The sequence below is a fragment of the Phocoena sinus genome, chromosome 18, assembly GCF_008692025.1.
Source record: "Phocoena sinus isolate mPhoSin1 chromosome 18, mPhoSin1.pri, whole genome shotgun sequence".
Classification (NCBI taxonomy): Eukaryota; Metazoa; Chordata; class Mammalia; order Artiodactyla; family Phocoenidae; genus Phocoena; species Phocoena sinus.
In genome coordinates, this window is record NC_045780.1 from 22,879,944 (window position 1) to 22,898,362 (window position 18,419).

At 36.5% G+C, this 18,419-nt stretch overlaps 1 protein-coding gene across 3 annotated transcripts; it reads right to left on the bottom strand.

Moving 5' to 3' along the window:
* Positions 1–6,006: 6,006 nt before the first annotated feature.
* LACC1 (laccase domain containing 1) lies at positions 6,007–18,417 on the bottom strand. 3 transcript variants are annotated; one of them, XM_032611568.1, is made up of 8 exons: positions 17,974–18,402; positions 17,256–17,292; positions 16,193–16,799; positions 15,395–15,573; positions 14,117–14,282; positions 11,104–11,329; positions 9,791–9,951; positions 6,007–8,769 (listed from the first exon to the last, which is right to left on the bottom strand). In XM_032611568.1, the coding sequence occupies exons 3-7, from the start codon at positions 16,740–16,742 to the stop codon at positions 9,792–9,794; spliced, it is 1,281 nt and encodes a 426-aa protein (XP_032467459.1). In that variant the 5' UTR covers positions 16,743–16,799; positions 17,256–17,292; positions 17,974–18,402; the 3' UTR covers positions 6,007–8,769; position 9,791. The 3 variants fall into 3 exon arrangements, 2 of the variants coding, with proteins under 2 accessions (XP_032467459.1, XP_032467458.1); XR_004346703.1 differs by lacking the exon at positions 17,256–17,292 and having other exon boundaries at positions 9,791–9,940; XM_032611567.1 differs by lacking the exon at positions 17,256–17,292 and having other exon boundaries at positions 17,974–18,417.
* Positions 18,418–18,419: the final 2 nt, after the last annotated feature.

An 18,419-nucleotide genomic window follows, 5' to 3' on the forward strand; every position in this document is an offset into this window, starting at 1 on the left:
ACCAAAATGTTCATTGCAGCTCTATTTACAATACCCAGGACATGGAAACAACCTAAGCGCCCATCATCAGATGAATGGATAAAGAAGATGTGGCACATATACACAATGGAATATTACTCAGCCTTAAAAAGAAATGAAATTGAGCTATTTGTAATGAGATGGATAGACCTAGAGTCTGTCATACAGAGTGAAGTAAGTCAGAAAGAAAAAGACAAATACCGTATGCTAACACATATATATGGAATTTAAGGGAAAAAAATGTCATGAAGAACCTAGGGGTAAGATAGGAATAAAGACGCAGACCTACTGGAGAACGGACTTGAGGGTATGGGGAGGGGGAAGGGTGAGCTTTGACAGGGCGAGAGAGAGTCATGGACATATACACACTAACAAACGTAGTAAGGTAGATAGCTGGGGGGAAGCAGCCGCAAGGCACAGGGATATTAGCTCGGTGCTTTGTGACAGCCTGGAAGGGTGGGATGGGGAGAGTGGGAAGGAGGGGGACGCAAGAGGGAAGACATATGGGAACATATGTATATGTATAGCTGATTCACTTTGTTATAAAGCAGAAACTAACACACCATTGTAAAGCAATTATACCCCAATAAAGATGTTTAAAAAAAAAAAAAAAAAAAATTTCCAGAAAAGACACCACAAAGTAAAACTTGCTTCAAGTATGTTACAAAATATATGTATTTTTTTAAGTGATAATCTTAAAAATAGATATAAGCATATTCTGGATCGTCGGGCAGTCCAATTATAACTGAGTCCTGTTGCAAAAAAAAAATATATATATATATATATAAAGTTTTGTGGGTTTTCTCATGTTGTAATCACACTTGATATACAATTTAATTTGGAAGTTTTTCCCTCTCTTAACTTGAAGATAAATCTTACACAGAGCTAGTTAATTAGTATTATTCTGCATTTTGGACAATTAAGTCAAGTGAAAGGGAACTACTGGACTTCCCAAGACTAAATGAATCTCCTGAATCTGCTCTCCTTATCTAGGATGTAGTACAGAACCAGAGAGCATGTATACTATGTTATATAGGAGCTTAATGATGTGTCTCTTGATTTCACCGTGAAGGAGATGTGGTATTTAAGAAACAAAATGGAAAAGGGGAAAAATTCACTGTCAGGCAAGAGCCACAGAAATGAGAGGCGGGGAACTAAGAGTGTTGGGGTCAGAAAATAGTTTAGGGGAATATAGAAGGGGCATGTGTGTGTTTAAGGAGTGAGGTATGAATAATTATAAAATGGCATGGATTGAGAAGAGCACGAGAGATCATCTATTTTGCAAATGTGTGGCCTGTGAACATATTGGGAGAAGAATGTGGTTAAGAGTAAATGGTAGGAAGTATTAACATTATTAAAATCTCTGTAGGTAGGAGCTTGAATTCAGGCAATATTGTTTCTTAAGATTTGATACAATGACAATTTTCCAAATAAAAGTTTGATGCCTTAATTTCAGTTAGTCTGAGGGAACTAGAAACAGTAAACATTCTTGAGTACACATTGCCACCCAGTGGATGAATGTACATGATGCACAAATCATATGCAAAGGAAAAGACAAAGGAAGACTGTGAGAGGTTATCACCGTGATGCTAGTGTTAAAACTTTATGTTCAGTGATATCATATGTGATCCAAACCTGAATCACACCACTCATTCAGAAAGCCAGGCTAGATTTTAATACACATTTTTCAAAGTATTCTGGTAAATATTATGAAAGGCTTTCAGCAATGAAAGAAAAATATTGAGTGTGCTTACCACCACATTAGATACTAAAGTTTCATTAACGCTAATAAAACTTATGTTCATGAATTTCCAATAGGACAAGTAGGAGATACTTAACTTGTCATATGGCAGAAAGAGGGCTGTCAAGGCAGAGATTCGAGATTCCAGTCTTGACTCCCCAGGGTGCTAAAAGCTTTGACATGAAATCAGAGATGAATTACATCTTTGGCATAATAATTTTGAGTCTCCCTTCATCTGAAGGCAAATAAAAAATATGAGATTAGGGATACACAGAGACAATGGGTGAAGTTGGGTCATTTAAATACGTATTGAGGCCATGTTTATATAGGGATTTCCTAGTGGTTCAACTTGGAGGGGCATAGCAATATTCTCTTGGAGTAACTCTTCTGGTATTCTACAGACAAGTCTAAATTTATATACTGTCTTTCCTAAAAAGAAAAATAAAATTTATGCAATTGGCATGACATTGAATGTCTAAGGAAAACTAGTCTGGGGCTTTGGTTTTTGCTATGTTTATGCAGTATCCTAAATAGAGGTTTATCCATTCACTTTTGAACACCTCTCAATAGGGAACCCACGAACTAATGTGCTTCTCCTTTGTTGGATCTGGGATTTATCGATTTAATCCTACTTATGGGCTAATAAATTAGTCTATCACCAGTATTGGCAGAAGATGTGAGATGACTGAGTTAGAGACAAAAGATTTCATTATTCATAGTTAACAAGTAGGATAAACATCTTATCTTAGTTCCCTTCCCTCCACGTCCCATGGGGGCACCAAAGAGGGGCTCAGGTGTATTGTATGCACACAGTAGGTTTTTGTCCTAGGTTAAGAACACTGAGCTTGGGGAATTCACTTTTATAATAAGTGGTAAGCAAGTCTGCCTTTTCTCCAAAATGGTATCTTAACCTATCCCTCAAGATTGCTTGCTGCAAACACAACCCTGATAAATGTCCTGGAAAAAAAGAGCAAACAGGGCCTTGCTGGAGTACTTAAGGCCCATGGCAGATAGCCTTTCTCAACACTCATACTAATCCAAAATCAGTCTTCCTATAATTTCCACTAATTTGTTCTATTTTTTTCTATTCCGTCGGCATTCTGTACTTCAAATATCTATGTTGTGTTGTTTAAATTCCACTGAGACTTCTTTTCTCCAAGCGAATCATTTCTAGTCCCTTTGACCCATCCCTCCCATAATCTGGCTTTGGGCCCCCTCACCATTAGTATTGCTTTTCTCTGAACTGGTTTAAGGGGTACTTCCCAAAATGTACTACAATACCCCAAGTATGGTCTAATCAATTTAGAACAGAATAGAAACATTGCTTTGCTCATTCTAGAAGTATATTTCTATATGGCAACCTGGGATCCCATGAGGTTTTTTGGCAGTCCCATTAACTCTCATTGAAAAACACTAACTTTTACCATAAACTGCTATTAAGCCATACACTTTTATTCTATTCTAGACTATTCTTATGCCAGAGGATGGAAGTTCCATGTAGTTTTTCATTAAAGGAATCATCATACCAACCAGATTCCACTTAATAGAAAATGTAAAAGTAAGCTTCTAATTTTAGGATAGTTATTTAGCAGAAAAGTGTGGCTCCTTATTGTTTCCTATTTTGTGAATTATAGACCTCCTGTGTTAATATAAATGGCATATAATTCTCATATTCTTCATTCAAACAAGAATCCAACGGTCAGATATGTTTGCTTTCTCCTCTCCACTCCCCACACCATGCATATAAAAGAATGAGTTGACAATGTTCATCTTCTGCTTTAATAAAGAAAATTGAAATGTGTACATACTTTTTCTAAACAAAAATGTTACTTTAAATATTACTAGCAGTGCAAGAAGTTTAAATTTTTTAAAAATTATGGCTAAATTTCAAACATTCACGAAAGTAGAGAAAACAGTACAATGAACCCCCAGAAAACCATCGCTCGGGTTTAACAATTCAAGATTTTGCCATGTTTGCATCATATCCTTATTACTATCATTATTATTGAAACATTTGGTAGCAACTGGCATGTAACACATCAGTTTACTCCTACACAGTTCAATACAGATCAACATAGATATTTTTTACAGAACTTCAATATCATTAACCTCTAGAAAAACTAATAATTCCTGGCATCATTTAATACCTAGATCATATTCCAATTTTTCCCAATTGTCTCAAAAATATGTTCTATAGTTTATTTCTTCTCACTGGAATCCAAACTAGGCCCACTCATTTCATGGGACTGTTAGGTCTAATAAATTTATTTTAATCCAGAACAGTCCCCCTCCCATCTTTTCTTTGGTAAAATGATATAGCCATTTATTTTAAAAAAATTTTATTGAAGTATAGTTGACATATTGGTTTCAGCTGTATCTCCCACTTTTTAAAATTCTTGACCAGTTTCAAAAAGTGGATCACTTTTTTACCATCCCAAATTTGTGGTATCCTTTAACTTAATCCTCCCTCCCCCATATTTCTTACACATTGATAATTAGCTCTAGAGCTTGATTAGATTCAGGCTAAAACAAGTACTTAAGGAAAGTGAAATAATAGGGAAGCACTGGTAAGATGTAAACTGTAGCAATGTATGATGCAAAAATAAATAAGAAGAAAATAAAGGAAAATAAAAATTCAAAACTCAATTGTCACCATGAACAGTTCTATTTTCTACAGATGTTTCTCATGGAATGAGAGTACCCTTTTTGTTGTTGTTAGAAAGGAATGTGGTATTTTGAGCTACTGAATCTGCTAGAAATTTTAATTGTTTAATAAGATACAGTAACTGGACACCCCAGTCTTTTGAGAACTACATAAAAGAAAAAGCCTGCTCCAGATACAGAAAGGACATAGCTCACCTCAGGCAATTGGCACAGACATAGGGAGCGTGATGTAAGCATTTCTTTCTCTACGAAGAAAATGCGTCTACGGAGAGTATGAGAAGTTTGTCTCCACACAACTGACATGTGATCATTGTGAGTCCAAACCAAATGCATTAACCCGGAAAAAGCAGTACTGGCAGATTTCTTTTTTCCTTCATTAAGCAATGACCTCACACAGAACAATGCATTACTTACAGCAGTTGCCTCATCTTTGAAATCACAAGTAAAGTTTAAAAACACTGCCTACAATGGAAATGGACGTGCTCTGGACCAGAGCTCCCATAAACACATACAGTGAGCATAAGGACCATGCTTCCATTCTTTACTGCCCGATTTACAAAATTTTTATAGAGGGAAATCTATGGTTCCACTGCATCCAATGTATTTTGTGTGACTTTACATTAGCTGGGGCAAAGAGGCTATGCACCATACATGGCACATACTTCTTGTTTACCATTTAGCACACACACACAGATCCATGTCTAAGATTGGTGGCACTCTCTAAGAGTTCACATAAAAGGATGGATACATCGGAAGTACAACTTTAGGACAACTGAGTGAAAACAAATCCTACTTTGAGATATAAAATGAGTTCATATGTCACTGTCCTCTTATTTCCAGCTTCTGAATCCATGGGTATCATTTATGTTTTTGTCACGTGACACAGAATAAGCTTCTTTGAATCCCTCCCACCCCCCAATCTATTTACAGAAGAGCAGTTACTGGAGATTCTGTAGAAGTGAGACCCAGGTAGGTGAGGATTCCTAAATGTTTTTACCTACTTGAACTATAAGTTGCATCTAAAGTAAGAGCTATATATGTGTTTTGTACAAATAAATACAGAGATTAAGATTGGTTCAACTTTATGCCAAGAAACAGAGCAGAGCTACTTGTAGAAATACTACCTCCTAGTGGAAAGACCATGTTTTCCTTTGCTTTATAAAGCAATGGAGTGTAGCATATTTAATCACTATGCTACTCTTCAGAATTTAAAATTACAATTAGATAAATTTTAGTTTGCTAATTAGCACCTCTAAAAAATCATGTCATGAACTCTGATTTACAAACTTAATTCATCGTCTTACTAAAACGACAACTTATATTTTCTATGTGCAGTTAGTAGTAGTGCTTAGATTGAAAACAGAACAAAACTTATTAAAAGTCATCATTGTAGTTACACCCTGAAAGTCCCAGAAACCTATATACAAATGCTTAAAAATGAGAGAGATCTTGTAGAGGCAATAAGATATGACTATTTAACAACCAACATTGTTTTTGAGTTACTGAATCAATACTTTTCACTCAGTAAAACAGCAAGGAGACAACTTTTCATTCTATGCTTTGACACAGATAATGCAAAATCATAGATAATCGAACATAATTTTTATTTGGTTTTGGAGTATTTTGATACATAAAGTAAAACATGGCTGCCTAACACTCTGCATTCAACAAAATAATATACAGTGAAGAACTGGAAAATTATCCATCTTTCTCAATGGAATTATTTCTTAATCTTATTGTTATCATGAAACAAGAGTATTTTACATGAGTTTGATTGCATGAGTTTGTCCTATGATTTGTATTTAATGCCTTCCCTAAATTGGAAGAAATGAGGTATTATATATAAGTTTCACACTGAGCTATGAGTTACATAAAAGAATTAAACAACCTTACAACACATATCACAGTATTAAAATTGTTGCTTTATTGAATGTCACTTTCACTGGATATTAAATATCTTAAGGGCCATAGCTATAATTTTTAACCTACCCTAGCACCTCAACAAAATTTTGACTGAGTGGATGAATACGTGATATTAACAAAAAGTTGCAAAAATTTAATTTAGATAGCTCTGATGAACTGTAAAATCTGAAATGATATTTGGAGTCACAAGATGTGGGTTCAAATCTTACTTTATCACAAATTATGTGATTTTAGCCTCTACCTGAACGAGGCTCAGTTTTCTCATCTGAATAAAAGGAATAGCACCTGACATATACTTCAGGGTACCTGTAGAGGTAAAATGAGGTAATGGACTTGAAAGTCCTTTATAAGTACCAAACAAATGTAATTTTCTGCATATTCAGGTAAGAAATACATGTATGAAATAAGAAATCTTTTTAAGGTACAATGTGACAATTCACATTAAAAGTATGTACCATACATACCATTTTTCCCAAGTGAAAACAGCCTAACTCCTCTCTTCAGCCTACAAATACACTTAAGACTACTCATCCCCCCTCCCAAATACACACACACACACACACACACACACCATGCTTCAAAATACAGCCCTCGGTGCTTTATTTTCTCCAATAAATACTAGCGAAGAAGGGTTGACACTGGTGCATCCTCGTCCTCAAGCAACTGAAATCTGATTCCTCCACCATGACCTATAGAACAGCTTCAACATGGTTAATCCATTGGTTTCTTCTCATTTTCTCTCTGAAGATTTCTTTTTTTTTTTTTTTTAACTTACTTACTTATTTATTTTTGTATTTTGGCCACGCTGAACAGCATGCAGGATGCTGACCAGGGATCAAATCTGGGCCTCCATAGTGAAAGCACCAAATCCTAACCACTAGGCCACAAGGGAACTCCCTGAAGATTTCTTTTCCTCTCATATCTATGCTGGCTTCTTTCTCCAAAATAACTATACATTTTTTTCTTCTAGGATCAATCTTTTTGACTGGTTCAGCTTCTGGCTCTCCAAATGCAAGTGTGGCATGACGTTTCATCCTTGGACCTCCCTTCTTCTCACTCTATGTTTCTATGGAGATGATCCAGCCTATTCCAGCAGACTCGGGCATTGCCTCTGCATAGCCAACTCCCAAATTGCTGTCTTTTTCGCAACTCCCTCCCAGGTTCTTGGTCTCTATTTCTAATTGTTGACCACATAATTTCCATCTGGATGTACTTCAGTCTGTGTGTCAATCTCATCATCCCTCTCCCTTGCCCCAAACCTCCTCCCCATCTTTGCTGCCACTCTAGGTAGTCAGCCAAGCAGAGACTGTGGAGGCATCAGGGACTTCTCCACTCTTCCTCATCTCTTACCTCCATGATCTAGGAACAGGATCTGCAGATTCCATCTCTGAAATGTCTCGCTAATTCATCTACTCTTGCCTCTGTTTTAATTTCCACTGCATTCAGGTTTCATTATTTCTTTTTAAAAGTATCGTGACTGCCTCTTAACTAATCTCTCTGCTTTAGTCTCTCACAAGTTAAATCCATCCTGTTAAATATAATGCCAAGGACATAAAAACACTCTCCTACTTTCTATGCCTACTCTTTGCCTGGAAAATAAACTCCAAACTCTCTGACACAGCATTCAAAACCTGAACTAATCTGTTTCTAACCTGTTTTTCCAGTAACTCCTGCCCACACCTTTCTCTTTGCAGAACATGTTATACACGCACAGCTTCATGCCCTAGTTTATGGTATTCCCTCTACCTGTTATGGTTGTTCTTTATTTGTCAAAAGCCTATACATCATCTTTCGGGTGCATGTGGTAAGTCATTTTCTCTGTAATACCTTCTCTATTCTGCCTTTCACATAGAATTAATCCTTCCTTCTCCTGTAGTCTTTGGCTATTAAAATTAAAATGTTAGAAGTGTTTATCTCTTCCACTGCATTAGACTCAAAGGGAAAAAGTATTACTCATCTTGATTTCACCTATGATTCACACAGCACTTGACAAATAGAGGCTACCCAATAAATACTAAACTGAATAGACCTACTCCTGATTTACATAACAAATACAGAGTACAAACTTTAAGAATAATCCTTATCTGTGTAACATATAAACTATTGGGTTGGCCAAAAAGTTCATTTGGGTTTAAGTAAAAATAAAAGACACATTTTTCATTTTCACCAAGAACATTATTGAACAACGTATTCATTAACTGAGCAAATCTTTTGGCCAACCCAATACATCATATTAATTTTGTGTCAGTTATTGTTAGAATCAATGAAATCATTTGGCTTTGGATAATAATGAAAATATATCTGAAAGATGAATTATTCATTATAATCCTTTTGGTTTTAAGTATGTCAAACAGCTAAATTTCTCTCTTACAGTTGGTTTGGAAGGAAGCAGGAAATAGTTATGCAAAAATCCAGTCAAGTATCTGTAAAAATACATAGAAATCAAATATGAGGAGGCCATTAGTAGTGCTATTAAAATATCAATGTAAGAATCACTAAATCTATCAAAGCCTTTTGTATATTAAAGAGTTAAAGACATTGTAAAGCCTAAAAACAGTATTAATTCAATTAAAAGTAACCTTAAAGAAAATCAGGTATATGCTAAAGGGTCAGTGCCAAATCACTGTCACAAAATATTTTTTGTATAACTAAAAAAAAAAATCCATCTCTAAGAAATACTAATTTAATGAAATTACACTAAATCTTGCTCTATGATTATAGCTCAAGTGTCAGCAAACTATACCCTGTGGACCAAATCTTTATCTTGTAAATAAAGTTTTACTGAAGCTGGACATACTCATTCCTTCCTGCTCCTGTCTGCTTTTGCTCTACAAAAGCAGAGTTGAATAGCTGAGCAGAGACTACATGTTGCACAAAGCCTAAAATATGTACTATCTAGCCCTTTAAAGAAAACTGACCAACTCCTACTATAGATAATCAGCTGGAAATTTGGTTGTAAAACCAGGCTGGTCTGTTACATACGATAATACAAACGTATTATCATTATAGAATTTCGAATTTTTATGTAAAGATTTCTTCTCAAAAATTAAAAGAATTTAAAAAAGAAAAATATAAAGATGTTATGATAGAAAATATACAGATGTCAAAAAAAAGAAAATATACAGATGTCAAGTACATAGGAGAGTTAAATGGCATACATGATTTTTTAATGAAAAAATTATTTTATTTTTATACTTTTATATATACTTATAATATATTCTTCATTAACTAGGAAAAGAAGTAGCTGCTCTTTATATTAGAGTATGTCACAGAAAATTAACTGTCCTACTACTATTGCTTCACTAAAAAGTAGAGAATTAATTCTTCCTATAGGAATAAATAAGTAAAGTTAAATATAATTAATTATTTTTTAAAATGAGGGGAGGGAAAGGTGCAAAGAGGGAGGAGAAGGGAGAGGGAGCAGGGAGCGAGAAGCTACTATACCTCATTCTCTAATTGATATGAAGCCAATCTGTGTACCAAAGTTAAGGCCGTCTCGGACATGGGAGAAAAACTTGTCAGGATGACAGGAGGTACAGAGGTTGAGATCTTGGTTCTGGTCCTGAATATTCTGTGGTAGAATTCCTCCCTGTTCTAGAAGAATCCTTAGATAAAGATTTTTCAAAAGACAGAAAGTTTACTTTACCAACAGCCAAAGCAATATGGAAAAAGTATGGATATTGGTGTAAAAGAATTCTGGGAAAGATCTGCTTGGAACAATGCAAATTGTTATTCAGTTACAGAACAAGGACAAGTCAGGAAATGGTAGATTTCACCACCATTAATCATCTAAGTTCATATGTGAACTGTATAACCTCCATATTGTCCTGCAGACATGATCTGAGTATAGGATTCTATAAGCAAAATCAAGTAATTATTTAAGAAGAAACTTTTATAAGCAAAATCAAGTACTAATTTAAGAAGAATCTTGAAGACAAGATTCAATTGATTCAGACAGAGCGTGCTTTGTAGTCATCTGGCTCTCCCGCCTCCTTTCCTTCTATTAACCAGATTTTTCACAGAAAACTTGCTTCTCCTTAAACACTTCATGGTATGAAATATGACTATAAATTAGTGACACTTATTTCACAGGTCACATTTAAGAATCAATTTCAATCCTTTCTACTTATGTACTAAATGAGGCAGAATCTGGGTAAGGTTTTGCTGACTGGAAAAGAAACACGATTCAAATCAGACATCAATTTTCCTTTGTAGAAATGACAAATAATTTTTATTATCTATTAATAGCAAAATTTCATAAATTCAAAAATGCAAGGGACCATAAAAAACTTGAAAGTATCTATGTGTTTATATTATCTAGTATTTTTGCTGAAAAATATATTCCTCCAGTTAATTAGAGAATAAGAATAATTTAAAAATATCAGTTTCCTGATAGTTTATTATATTTAGGAGAATTTAGCTGAGGAATGTCTGTGAAGTGCCATTCTTTTCTATAAAAAGTGCCAACTTTTCTATATGAAGTTTAAGTACATCTCTTAAAATTAAATGCCAGCTGTTTCTTCCTTCACTTTTAAACCAATAAGAGATACCAGATCAAAAGACTGCTGTTATTCAAACTTAAATGAGAAAAGATTTCATATTTAAAATTAGTTTTTGTGTAAGTGTATATGTCAGCTACTTAAATACCTGCCACCTGAATTTTTCTTGGAGTTACTAATTGTTTTCTAAAATTATCTTCATTTTAGAAGCAATAAGCAATAATCTAACTTGCAGTTCTGGACTGAAATCAAGCATACCTCGTGGCTTTACGGATGTCAACATAGGGATTTGGTGAGCCAAAGAGCCGTACACATCCGGGATCAAGATTATGAAATGCCTTTGCTGATTCCCTTGGAAGAGTAAAACAGCAAGGTCCTACTGAAGGCCCCAGTACAACAATAATGTCTTCCAAACTACAGCCGTATTCTGCTATCATAGCATTCACTGTAGCCATAGCAACACCTAACAAAGTACCTCTCCAACCTAGTAAATAAGAAGAAAAAGAGATAAGCAAAGTTAAAACATAAGAAAATTTCATCATAATTTATATCTAAGTTAAAAATGAACAGAGTCAGTTTATGTATTTTCGAAGTCCAGAAATAGTAAATGAATCACAAAATTAATTAAGCCAAATAATCAACTAATTAATTAAAATACTGGGTTTTAAATGAGGTATATTATACAAAGCACCTGACACAGAAGAGACATTTAATGGGAGGTCCCTTCCACTTCCTTTTTAAAATGTTCTATACTTTGTTTCCACTGGAATTATATCTTCTTAGTCTTCTCTCCTTCACTTTTTATGCACACTTTTAAAAATCGTGGGAAAAAACACATAACATAAAATTTACCATTTTAACTGTTTACAAGTGTACTCTTCAGTAACGTTAAGTCTATTCACATTGTTGTGCAACCAATCTCCAGAACTTTCTCATTTTGCAAACTAAAACTCTATGCCCATTAAACAAGAACTTGGCCTTTCCACCTTCCCCAGTCTCTGGCAACCACCCGTCTTCTTTCTGTTCCTATGAATTTGACTACGCTAGGTACCTCCTATAAGTGGAACCATATAGTATTTGTCTTTTTGTGACTGGCTTACTTCACTTAGCATAATATTCTCAAGATTCATTCAATGTTGTAGCATGGGTCAGGATTTCCTTCCTTTTTAAGGCTGGATAATATTCCATTGTATGAATTTTGCTTATCCATTCAATCGTGGATAGACACTTGGGTTACTTTCACCTCTTAGCTATTGTGAATAATTCTGCTATGAGGATGGGTGTGCAAATATCCTGCCAACATCCTGCTTTCAATTCTTCTGGATATATATTCAGAAGTGGAATTGCCGGGTAATATGATAATTCTATTTAAAAATTTTTGAGGAACCATAATACTGTTTTCTATAGGAGCTGCACCATTTTATACTCCCACCAATAGTGCATTATGGTTTCCATTTCTCTTCACCAACACTTTTTTTTATAATATTATCCATCCTAATGGGTGTGAGGTGATATCCTGTGGTTTTGATTTGCTTTTCCCAAATTATTAGTGATGTTGGGCATCTTTTCACGTGCTTGTTGGACATTTGCATATCATCTTTGGAGAATGTTCTATTGAAGTCCTTTACCCATTTTTCAATGTTCTATTGAAGTCCTTTACCCATTTTTCAATCAAGTTGGTTTTTGTTGTTGTTGTTGAACTGTAGGTGTTCTTTATATATTCTGAATATTAACTCCTTAGTACATATATGAATTGCAAATATTTACTCTCAATCGGTTGGGTTGACTTTTCACTTTGTTTACTGTGTCCTTTGATGCACAGAAGTTTTGACAAAATCCAATTTATCTATTTTTACTTCTGTTGCTTGTGCTTTTGGCATCATATCTAAGAAACCATTGCTTAATCCAAGATCACAAGGATTTACGATTACACTTTCTTCTATGAGTTTTAGAGTTTTAGCCCTTACATTTAGATCTTTGATCCATTTTGAGTTAATTTTTATATATGACATAAGGGTCTAACATTATTTTTTTGCATATGACTATCCAGTTTTCCCAGTACCATTTGTTAAAGAAACTGTCCTTTCCCCATTGTATAGTCCAGGTACCTTGTGAAAAATCATTTGACCATATATACAAGGGTTTATTTCTGGGATGTCTATTCTATTCCATTGCTCTATACATCTGTCTTTATACTAGCACCATACATACTGTTTTGATTACTGTAGCTTTATAACAAGTTTTGAAATCGAGACGTGTGAGACATCTAACTTTGTTCCTTTTCAAGACTTTCTTTTATCTTTGATATTTTTGAATTTAATGTTTCAAAACCCAGGAAGTAGCAAATAATATTCCCGTTTTATATCCAGGAACTAAAACTCAAATTTTAAGTAACTTTTGACAATGTCACTGACTTCTAGTCATTCATTACTTTAGCTAGATCAAAAGAAAAATGCACCACTTTCTTATTTATCTATAGTCTAAAATGCAAAGTAATCGTTGATTTACAAGCAGAAGAAAATCTAAAAGATCATTCTTCATTTTACATAGACTCATAACCACTGGATAGTCTAAACAGTATTTTTTAAAAAAATCACCAGAAAACAAAATTCCATTAACAGAACCTAAAAATTCTTTGTTCTTATCTTTAGAGAATAGTTAAAGCCACTAGACTACAGCATATTAAACTAAATGCGGTTTTCCCAAACATATCTTGCTTTTTCTTACCTCCACACCTTTACACATGCTGCTGCATTTCATAAACACCTTCTGTGACCCAACATGTCTCAACTTCCTATTCCCTATTATCTGGACTTCAAGGGTTCTGAACTAGAGGCAGTACAACTCCCTGGGAGTGTTTTGAAAAGCATGGAGGCTTTTTTTTTTGGTTCTTACAACTCTGAGTGCTACTGGCATGAAGAATTTCAAAAAGCCAAGTAAACTTGGTCTGCAGTTAGTGTAAGACTATCTTGCCCCAAATATTAATAGCACCCCTGCTGAGAAACACTGGCACCTAACCAAATCCTATAAATCTCCCAGGAATCAGCCTAAGTACTGCTTTCTTGGGAATTATACTCTGATTCATATAATTTGACCTTAGGGACTCCTTTTATCTGCTCCTGTCCTAAGAGTCTGCTAGCTCTTCCCTATCTTTACACTTATCACCATGGGTAGTAATTAACTATTTGTAATATCCATCAGAAAGAAATTATAACTTTTCCTGTACCAAAAAAATTGGTAAAATCCTAGATGTTTAATTAAGTACACTTACCAGAGTGAGCAACCCCACATGCTTTTCTGACAGGATCGGCAAAAACTATTGGTATACAGTCAGCACCAAGAGCCGCTATTGTGACTCCTCTTTGATTTGTGGTGATTCCATCGTAAGATTCAGGCTCCTTCCTTCCCATAATCCAGACGTCATTGGCATGATCAGTCTAATACCAAAGATGTGAGAAAAAAATGTTTTGAAGATAGAGTTTCTCATACCATAAGCTTTTCTTAAAGTATGCATCTTGTACAAAATTATATAACCAGTTTAAGGTTACAAGCATTCATTAAATATATCAGGTCCATATATGATAAAATAACAAACTTACTTATTTAACTTTATGATATGATAATCTCTGCATATTTTCCTCAAAGGAAAGCAGACTTTTACATTTAACAAACATTTAAAAAAATTCAAAATAGTCCATCCATCATGAATACCTCCCACTAGAGATGGGTTAATCTCTAATTGCAGTACTTTCCACAAAGTACTAATTTACTGAAAGAAATTAAATTTCCAAATCAATGATATTTTTACTTTTCCTGGAGTCAAGTAACGCTAGAATTCTGTAAGAAACAATTATCTCATCAGTTGTACCCGAGTTCCTCCTAGTGTTGATTAATAATGGCTCTTCTCTCTCACCAACCAGGAACCTTCCTTCTAAATCAAAAAGGGCAGTGGTACTATACTCTGAGAATTCACTGTACTTTTAGATGTGAGGAGCTCCAGATGAAATATATATATATATCGTCATAGAATTGATCTTTAGGTTATGGTATACAGCTCTAAGAAAAAAATCACAAACATTATCCTAAATCTTAGATAAAACACTAGATGCAAAAGTTAAATAACTTATTTAAAGTCCACGTAGTCATTAGCAGAGTCAAGAATATACTTTAGGGACTTCCCCGGTGGCGCCACGGTTAGGAATCCACTTACCAATGCAGAAGACACGGGTTTGATCCCTGGTCCGGGAAGATCCCACATGCCACGGAGCAACTAAGCCCATGCGCCACAACTACTGAGCCTGCGTTCTAGAGCCTGCAAGCCACAACTACTGAGCCACGCACCACAACTATAGAAGCCTGCACGCCTACAGCCTGTGCTCCGCAACAAGAGAAGCCACCACAATGAGAAGCCCACGCACCGCAAGGAAGAGTAGCCCTTGCTCGTCGCAACTAGAGAAAGCCCGCATGCAGCAACGAAGACCCAACACAGCAATAAATAAATAAATAAGAATATACTTTACATCTTCCAAAATAGGAAACAAAATTGTACCTTTATTCGGTAAAATTTCTTCACGTTAAATCCTGCTGCATTCCCCAGCCTACGCAGATTTTCTTGAACAACAGCCTTGGGATCTCTCCGTTTGGAACTACTGAAGAGATTGAATGAGCTAAGAGTTGGTATGTAAGATATCCCACCTGTTCTTGTAGTAAATCCATGTATGAAAATATCTGTTGAAGATAAACAATGAAGATTAAAAACATGACACACAAAAGACTATAAGCATTACAAACCCAGTCTCTCATTAAGACTTTCCCTAATCACCTCATCCTGCATTAGTTTATCTGCCTTCTAATTTCTACAGCTCTTTATACCTCCACCTATTCTTATTCTCCACCTATTCTTCTTATAATGCTTTGAGTTTGTTTTACCTTTTCTGTGGGATTATTGCTCTTCAAAGGGTATCTTTTGTCCCATTTGTCTTTGTTATCCCAATAGCATATAGCTCACAGTAAACTTCATTCTTCTGTGAAAGCACCAATGAGTTAAGGTTTCAGAATTTCTGAGTAGGAAATGCTTACGGTCATAAATCTCATTTAAAAGGAAGGCTGGGGGATTTGTCTTAAAGCTGAATTTGCAATAAAGAGAAATTATTTACTTATGGTGGCTATCCCTTGACACCCCTGACACTACAAGGCAATGCATGACACTCCCATGTTGTAACTGATGCTAATGAACACATAAATTCACAACAGTCTACAAAAGAAAGAAGCAAAAAGAGGTGAACAACCTGTAAAGAAAGACTGGTTTTTCACATCCAGTAAAATCAACAGATAGTGTTTAACGTACCTGGGATCAAAGGAGATGTGATAATGGTTAATTCTCCTTTCAGTGTTGGCAAACTTCTCAAATATGTTTCTATTTCATTCTGGATTGCCTCTAGTTCTTGAGCTGTGATTATGTTTATTTCAGTAGGCTGTTTCAAAAGACCTCCCCTCAAAGTCATCTGTAAATCTTCAAACTCAAAATTGTAAACATCAGTGAAGAGTTGACCAATAAAAGCCTTCATTAATGTCTTCCGGTGCACAGGCACAATTACCTTAACGCTGCTCAAATTTTTTTCATCAATTTTTTGTTTAATGGTATACAATGAGGCAGCCATGCTGGGATTGCTAACAGTCTCAAATTCTCTCAGGAAAGCAGATAATCCATTGCTTGTTTCTAATTCACAATTATCATGGTCACAGCTGATGTTACTGCAACACATTATGCAAAGGAACTTGGCCTTGGCACCATGGTGGTTTCGGACAGCATTCAGTGCCATTAGTAATGTCTGATGACAGTTTTTCTGAGAGTTTAATTTCAAACCAAAGAGATCTATCAACACTGCTTCTGCCATCCTTCAACACTGTATAAAGTTCTTCAAAGAAGGTTTTTGTGCCCCCCCCAAAATCACCTGTAAAGAAAAATTAGCCTAAGTAAGAATACAAAGTTATATCAATCTCCTTATAGTTACAACAGAAACTTGTGGATGGGTAAAAAGAATTGCATTGACTTAAAAATGTAACCAAAATAGTGAATCTAGACTCCTCCCAGAAAAGCTAGTGCACTATTTGTCAGAACCAGGACAATGAAAAGCAAAGCCATCTCTTAATTCATTTTGTGAAAGTACTTTACATCTTTCCAGCAGAGCAAGTTTTTGTTTTGTTTTATTTTCAGGTAGCAATTTTTTAAAAATATCTTTATTGGAGTATAATTGCTTTACAATGGTGCAGGTAGCAAACTTTAAGCAGGGAATTACTTGTTGACTTAGACAAAGTCCTGTATTTTAATTACAGGGTGTCAACTTATTGATATATCATTAATCCGGATATCACTGGTTTGCTAATTTACATCCCTTCATATGAAATACCTGGGTCTCGAGTTCAATAGGTTAAAAGGAGCTGCACCTAAAAATTAAAAATTTTTAAATTCTTAATTGCTTTTTTTTTCCTTCAGAAAAATTGCATTTTGTTATTGTTGTTTTTCAGAAGCAAACTCACAGATACAGAGGACAAACTAGTGGTTACCAGCGGGGAGAGGGAAGGAGGGAGGGGCAAGATAGGGGTCGGAGATTAAGAGGTACAAACTACTATGTATAAAATAAATAAGCTACAAGGATATATTGTACAGCACAGAGAATATAGCCAATATTTGATAATAACTTTAAACGGCATAAAATCTATAAAAATATTGACTCACTATGTTGTACACCTGAAACTAATATTGTAAATCAACTATACTTCAATTTTTTTAAAATGCGTTTTTAAGGAGATAAAAGCAGACTCCAGGATTCACGCAGGGCTCAGGTATGGCAATTATCTCATAAGCAAGGGCAATTTGGATCAGGTGTGCGTCCCACCTGCTCTCCTCTTCACTCCCCGCGCACAGATCTTCTCCCCCCAGCCTCTGCCCTCCCCCACCCCAGGCTGCCGGTCTCTCTTTGGTGACCCCTTCGGTGACCCCCTGTGCCCCGGATGGTTTTCTCCTGCCGCCACTCCTAACCCCCTCGCTCTGCACCGTGAAAAGCCCCACGACGCCTCTGCCACCCGCCCGGTCCGCGCTCGTTCCGGTGGGGCGCCGATCCTCACCTGCCGGACTCCTCCCGCCCCTTCGAGATTTTCCGACGGCCGGACGCACACCCGAGGCCGTTCTCCGTCCTCGTCCTTCGCGCGTCGCCTTCCGCTGCACACTCGGTGGGCGGCGAGCTCTGAGGCGTCTGCCGCCCCCAAGTCCTCCGCCCGAACGAGACCAGGAGGCCGCGAGCGTGTCCCCGGGCGCTGGGCGGGCGGCGCCCGTCCCGCCTCACCCGCCTGACCGCGGACTGCCGGAGCCCCCGCCCGGCAGCCCCCTGACAGCCGCGGAGGCCGGGCCGGGGGGCTGGGTGCGGGGAAGCGGGAGCGACCCGGGTAGCGACCCTCGGGTCGGACGCGCCAGACCGCGGGGAACCGTCAGCAGTTCCGGGTCAGGAGGGCGCCAGCCCGCGCCCGGCGCCAGGAGGAGGAACGGGAACCGAAGCAGCCGACCGACCGAGTGA